This window comes from Myotis brandtii, unplaced genomic scaffold (assembly GCF_000412655.1).
Source record: "Myotis brandtii unplaced genomic scaffold, ASM41265v1 scaffold547, whole genome shotgun sequence".
NCBI lineage: Eukaryota > Metazoa > Chordata > Mammalia > Chiroptera > Vespertilionidae > Myotis > Myotis brandtii.
In genome coordinates, this window is record NW_005370024.1 from 1,682,017 (window position 1) to 1,689,270 (window position 7,254).

The window sequence follows — 7,254 nt, forward strand, 5'->3', positions numbered from 1 at the left end:
TCCTGTGGAGACGTGCAGGGAGCTGAAGACACTGCTGCTGCCCAGCTACCAGCCTCCTAATATTTCCTCCCCAAACATACAAAACAATAAGAGGAAAAAGTAAATCTACTTGGTAACTAAGCTCTCAGCATAACTTGAAGACAGAGAATGCCAAACACCTCAAAAACGGAAGGATGTTTCTTGCTTCTGCCCTACCTCCGCTTGTGACGAGCAAAGACCAAAGACTGGGAAAAACTGCAGCAAAGACAGAAAAAGGAAGTGAGTGAAAGGGCCTCTAGATGATCTAAAACTCCCACCAGGAAGACTAAGTCCACTTTCAGTATGAAAATATGAACAAAGGTCTGGGCAGGCCAGAGCGTGGACTACAGGAGAGGGCTTCACGTACAGATGACTTCAAAGGGCATGTTTTGTCCGGCCGGTGCAGCTCAGTGGTTGAGCATCGACCTGTGAACCAGGAGGTCATGCCCCACACTGGGGATCTCGAGCCCACAACCCGGGTGTATGCCCTGTTGGGGAATTGAACTGTGACCTCCTGGTTCATAGGTTGACACTCAACCACTGAGCCACACCAGCCGGGTAAGTCCTTTACACACTTTTACAGGCATGCTCTCTTTTATCGAACACATACCACTCACAATGAGGGAATCTGACTTGTAGCTTGGGTGTGGCACGGAGCACAAAAAGCTGCTTGCCTGTAAGGTTGTGGGGGCAAGAAAAATCTGCAAGCCACATTGTTCTGCTGTTTTTTCTTTCTCCACAGAAGATGGACAGATTTAATTCAAGGCCCTCACTACCCAAATTGCGGGGTGAAATCAAAGGCTACAGAAGGTTATGTGAAGCTAATACCCCTTTTCTTTCACCCAAGACATGGATGAGCTGTTCTGTGTGGCGGTGGCAGTTTTGCCTTCAGCCACTTTCTTCCTGGCTAGGGTATCATCGTCATCCACTTCCTCCTCCTCCTCCTTATTAACATCATCACCCTCATCCTCCTCATCCTCCTCATCATCATTGTGGTCCTCATTGTCATTACCATCATCATCATCACCATCAAAATATTAAATACCGTTTTGTTTACTCCTTGAACAGGTGGCCCTTCCTCCTCTCCTTCCACCTCCTCTTGATTGGCTCCCTCTCTATGTTTTGCTTTTGGTTTTTCCTCCAGTTCCTCTGGTTCGGGATCAAAGGTGAAGGTGAAGAAGTTATAGGCTTCTTCGGCAGAAGGGAAGCCAGGCGGAAGCTGAGGAGAAGCAGAGAGCAACAGAATGTCAGGGTTTATAAGCTGGAGTGAGCTGTGCACTGTTCCCTGGGAGTGGGCTCCATGCTAATGGCATCAGGCATATTACCTCTGTTGAAGGTCCGCGACTACTGGTAATGAGCTGTAACAAGGGCAACAGGCAGTTGGTGGCCTCCTTTAATAAGTACCTTTAATGAGTTATTTTTTGTAAACGGGCTCTTATTTACACTCCCACAAGCACATAAATATATTATCAATAGCAGTAAAAGCTTTAGAAAGGATGATTAAAATGCCAAAAAGTGGATTCATTGTTTTATAGGCCAATGCTGAGATGGTTTTATTTAATCATGAGCAATACAAGATTTGTTAGCCTTTTTTTTTAAAGACCATTTTTTTGGGGGGGAGGGGGAGTAAGGCTTTGGTTCTTCTTGAGTTAGTGTCCCTTTTTCCCCATATTGAAAGCGGGTGCAATGTCAGAGCTGAACAAATAGTCTTTCCTGCACTTTAATGCATTTCCCTGCCCCAAATCAAGCTAACTTCTAGGATTTTGAAAGTAGGAATTATTTCTCATACTTTTTTCTTGCATTCTCCACAGCAATAGAAGGCAGGTCATGTATATTGTCAACTCGCATTGGATATTTTTGGAAAATAGAAATTAACAAAAAACCATGATTTAAAGTATGTGTGATTGAAAACAAGCACGATTTAAAGACAGGATTTCTCACCGGAGGTTTAGACTTGATTTTTCGGACACAGTCACGGAACTTGACTCTTGAATAACTTTGGGAGTCATCATCTTGTACAGTCCTTTGGGTCTCTCTCCCTGGCTGGATGAGTCGAAAATGATAGATATACCATTTAAATAAAATAACTAAGAACGTTGTAAAATAACCATTAACCCTCCCAAGGCATATCTTGTGACCATCAATGCAGATCACCATTCCTGAGGAATGCTGTTAAATGTCAAATATATTTGAAGGTTAAGGTTGCTGAATATTGTCTTACTCGGCTCTGTCTCTCTCAGGACCAAACAAATCTAAAATTTTATATTCCATAAACCTTAAAATGAAAAGTGTTACTTCTCCTCAGATCAATAATCCTTCCAAGAAGAGATCATTTCCAAACAGCCTATGAAGAAAAGTATCAGTAATGTCTGAATGTAAATAAGTCTGGCATATACCCTTCAGGGCACAGGGCCTGGCCTTCTCGTGAGTGAGCCTTGGGACCCTGTCCGCTGGAAGCGGAGCCTTCTATCTATACTGTGCTAACACTCATTATGGGTGTTCTTTCTTCCCTCTGCTAGCCAACTGACCAGGTGTTGTTCCCACTTTATCTTCATCTTTCTTCAAACCCACCCCTTCTAGAGCCCTGCTACTCCACCTAGCAGCCATTGCCGAGCTTAACCACCCTGTACCTCCACTGTCCGTGAACATGTCTGAATCCCCAGGGCTCCTCAAGGGCAGGCTATTGTCACCACTGTGAGTTCAGAGCCCATTGGACATCTGGCAGGAATGAGTCTCCATAGATGCTGGCTGGACACCAGGGAGAGTGTGTCAAAGGATCAGATCCTGATTTTATATTCCATAAACCTTAAAATGAAAAGAGTCACTTCTCAGATCAATAGATATCCTTCCAAGAGATCATTTCCAAACAGCCTATGAAGAAAAGTATCAGTAATGTCTGAATGTAAATAAGTCTGGCATATACCCTTCAGGGCACAGGGCCTGGCCTTCTCGTGAGCCTTGGGACCCTGTCCGCTGGAAGCTGTGCTAACACTCATTATGGGTGTTCTTTCTTCCCTCCCAACTGGTTTCTGCTTTTCTCTCTGATTCTACAGCCTCTAACATGAGCTCATACTTAGAGAGGGTTTACTGTGTGCCAGGACTGTTAGAAACACTGTAACATGTGTGAACACTTCGAATCCTCAATACGACCAGGTGTTGTTCCCACCTTATCTTCATCTCTCTTGAAACCCACCCCTTCTAGAGCCCTGCTACTCCACCTAACAGCCATCGCTGAGCTTAACCACCCTGTACTTCCACTGTCCGTGAACATGTCTGAATCCCCAGGGCTCCTCAAGGGCGGGCTGTTGTCACCACTGTGAGTTCAGAGCCCATTGGACATCTGGCAGGAATGAGTCTCCATAGATGCTGGCTGGACACCAGGGAGAGTGTGTCAAAGGATCAGATCCTGGGTAACCTGGGACACTGACCCATGTCTCCAAATAGAGAAATTTTGGTCCTGTTTAGTGGAGCCCAAGTATTCAAATGTTCTGTGTTATTTCCACCTTGATGTTAAAAGGTTCTTGGAGATTTGTGTTTAGCTTTGTTTTATCAGAAGTCACTGAGAATAAAGTGAAATGAAATGCAGATGAGAGTAAGCACAGGTCTGTGTTGGTGAATTTAGATACTGACCGAAGTATTCTCAACTGGTTTCTGCTCTTCTCTCCAACTCTACAGTCTCTAACACGAGCTCATACTTAGAGAGGGCTTACTGTGTGCCAGGACTGTTAGGAACACTGTAACATGTGTGAACACTTCGAATCCTCAATACAATGCCAAGAATTAGGTCCTGGTATATCCCCATTTTACAGAGGTGGAAAGTTACATGTCCAAGGTCATACAGCTGATGAGTGAGCTTGTCAGCATTTACCACTGGGCAGCTGGGTTCTTTGTGTGCTATACCCTTTGCTCCATAGGATGGAAATGAACCACTTTTTAGATATTCCTTCTGGGTTGAGGTATATACATATATGAAGAAATATGTTCATGGGCGAGATCTTCCATTAGGAATCTGAGATCTGGTCTGAACTCCATGGAATGGTTTTTAGGGGATGGGGAATATAATAGACATGTGAGTCAGGATCTATTCACAAGGAGAAATAAGCACCTCGTACACCAAGGGAATATATTAGTACTTCCAGAACCTCCAGCTTTTTTAGGATATCATAGTCATGGCCCATGGACAAGTGAAACCTGAGCATCAATCAGAAGGTATTCAACTGGTTTCTGCTCTTCTCTCCAACTCTACAGTCTCTAACACGAGCTCATACTTAGAGAGGGCTTACTGTGTGCCAGGACTGTTAGGAACACTGTAACATGTGTGAACACTTCGAATCCTCAATACAAAGGCCTGATGCATGAAATTCGTGCAAGAGGCTCGGCCCTCACAGCCGCAATGGCTTGCCTCGGCCCTCGCAGTCCCAGCTTCGTCCAGAAGGTCGTCTGGAAGGTCATTTGCCTGGTATATCCCCATTTTACAGAGGTGGAAAGTTACTTGTCCAAGGTCATATAGCTGATGAGTGAGCCTGTCAGTATTTAGCACTGGGCAGCTGGGTTTTTTGTGTGCTACCCTTTGCTCCATAGGATGGAAATGGACCACTTTTTAGATATTCCTTCTGGGTTGAGGTATATAATAATAGAAGTGTTTCCCTGAGTTCTATGTGCTGTTATATCTAGTTACAAAACCTGAAGAGGGAATCAGGGGAACCCCTGATTTGCAGCAAAGTCGAGTAAAAGTGTGTGTAGCCTGGGGACAAGCTATTTGGCAATTGCTGTCTGAAGTAGTGGGTAGTCTTGTGGGACTGAGCCCTTACTGTGTGGGGTCAGCACTCACCACTGGTAGGTAGAGCAGGATTGAATCGTAGGACACCTAGCTGGCATGGGAGGATTGGTTGGTGTAAGTAAAAACCTACACATCTGGTCACAGGACGGTTCTAGAAGCACTGAGTGTGAGTAGAGGGTGAAACACAGTTGTTCCTTTTCACAGCCTGACTCTCAGAGCTCCCAGGGATGGTCACTGATATGATGAAGGGGCTCCCATGGCATTCTGGGATATCTTCTGTGATTCTGTCCATAATGGCTTGCTCAGTGGATATCTTTCCATGTTCTACATTTTTTTTGGTGTGTTTGTGTGGAGCTATTTCTTGATTATGAAATCAGATTAGAACAGCCATGGGCAAACTACGGCCCGCGGGGCGGATCCCGCCCCCCTGACTCTCAGAGCTCCCAGGGATGGTCACTGATATGATGAAGGGGCTCCCATGGCATTCTGGGATATCTTCTGTGATTCTGTCCATAATGGCTTGTTCAGTGGATATTTTTCCATGTTTACATTTTTTTTTGTGTGTGTGTTTGTGTGGAGCTATTTCTTGATTATGAAATCAGATTAGAACCTGGGATCAGTGAAAGTGAGTGAAAGGGCCTCTAGATGATCTAAAACTCCCACCAGGAAGACTAAGTCCACTTTCAGTATGAAAATATGACTTAGACACCATCATCCTTCTGTCACTGAAGGAAAAGGAGGGTGAGCGGGAAGACAGAAAGAGCCAGTACCTGTCAGCCTACTGGGTATGAACAGGAGTTCTTTCTCCTTCTGCAGCCGAATGTGGACGCTTTCATAATAGGCAGGTCTCACCGCCACGAAATCTTCAGCCCCGTGATGTGAGCCCAATAGGAAGTGCTCAGCATCTCTGCCAGCAAGCAGCTCTTCCTCATCCTGCACGGCGTTAAGAAAATGACCACGAAAATCATGCTAAGATGACCAGTTTATATAGAAAAAAAGAATCGATGGTATTCAACTCACCAAACAACACAACCTACAGTAGTATTACCTACTTATTTATTTGCTTGCTCGTTTGTTTGTTTATTTATTTAAACAAAAGCATAAAGCTACATGGCCTTTCATATTTACCAAGCAGGTTTGCTTTGTTTTTCACTATTTCCTATACTTGGCAAATGTCAGAATCGGATCCGGCTGAAGTCAGAAGAGACGTGCTTCACTACCCAAATTGCGGGGTGAAATCAAAGGCTACAGAAGGTTATGTGAAGCTAATACCCCTTTTCTTTCACCCAAGACATGGATGAGCTGTTCTGTGTGGCGGTGGCAGTTTTGCCTTCAGCCACTTTCTTCCTGGCTAGGGTATCATCGTCATCCACTTCCTCCTCCTCCTCCTTATTAACATCATCACCCTCATCCTCCTCATCCTCCTCATCATCATTGTGGTCCTCATTGTCATTACCATCATCATCATCACCATCAAAATATTAAATACCGTTTTGTTTACTCCTTGAACAGGTGGCCCTTCCTCCTCTCCTTCCACCTCCTCTTGATTGGCTCCCTCTCTATGTTTTGCTTTTGGTTTTTCCTCCAGTTCCTCTGGTTCGGGATCAAAGGTGAAGGTGAAGAAGTTATAGGCTTCTTCGGCAGAAGGGAAGCCAGGCGGAAGCTGAGGAGAAGCAGAGAGCAACAGAATGTCAGGGTTTATAAGCTGGAGTAAGCTGTGTACTGTTCGCTGGGAGTGGGCTCCATGCTAATGGCATCAGGCATATTACCTCCTCTGTTGAACCGCGACTACTGGTAATGAGCTGTAACAAGGGCAACAGGCAGCTGGTGGCCTCCTTTAATAAGTACCTTTAATGAGTTATTATTTGTAAACGGGCTCTTATTTACACTCCCACAAGCACATAAATATATTATCAATAGCAGTAAAAGCTTTAGAAAGGATTATTAAAATACCAAAAAGTGGATTCATTGTTTTATTAGGCCAATGCTGAGATGGTTTTATTTAATCATGAGCAATACAAGATTTGTTAGCCTTTTTTTTTAAAGACCATTTTTTTGGGGGGGGAAGGGGAGTAAGGCTTTGGTTCTTCTTGAGTTAGTGTCCCTTTTCCCCCATATTGAAAGCGGGTGCAATGTCAGAGCTGAACAAATAGTCTTTCCTGCACTTTAATGCATTTCCCTGCCCCAAATCAAGCTAACTTCTAGGATTTTGAAAGTAGGAATTATTTCTCATACTTTTTTCTTGCATTCTCCACAGCAATAGAAGGCAGGTCATGTATATTGTCAACTCGCATTGGATATTTTTGGAAAATAGAAATTAACAAAAAACCATGATTTAAAGTATGTGTGATTGAAAACAAGCACGATTTAAAGACAGGATTTCTCACCGGAGGTTTAGACTTGATTTTTCGGACACAGTCACGGAACTTGACTCTTGAATAACTTTGGGAGTCATC

General features: G+C 44.1%; 1 protein-coding gene and 1 long non-coding RNA gene across 2 annotated transcripts in view; both read right to left on the reverse strand.

Annotated features, from left to right (window-relative positions):
* The window catches only part of CC2D2A (coiled-coil and C2 domain containing 2A), an 88,070-nt gene that overhangs the window by 63,102 nt on the left and 17,714 nt on the right, over window positions 1-7,254 (reverse strand). The window contains exons 7-8 of the mRNA XM_014549334.1: window positions 1,960-2,061; window positions 1,064-1,237 (exon numbers count right to left, since the gene is read on the reverse strand). Of these exons, the coding sequence (XP_014404820.1) occupies window positions 1,064-1,237; window positions 1,960-2,061 (276 nt within the window). The remainder of the gene's footprint in view (window positions 1-1,063; window positions 1,238-1,959; window positions 2,062-7,254) is intronic.
* On the reverse strand, window positions 5,575-7,253 carry LOC102252833. Its single transcript, XR_314266.1, has 3 exons — window positions 7,186-7,253; window positions 6,288-6,461; window positions 5,575-5,731 (listed from the first exon to the last, which is right to left on the reverse strand). It is a non-coding gene; the product is annotated as an uncharacterized LOC102252833 (long non-coding RNA).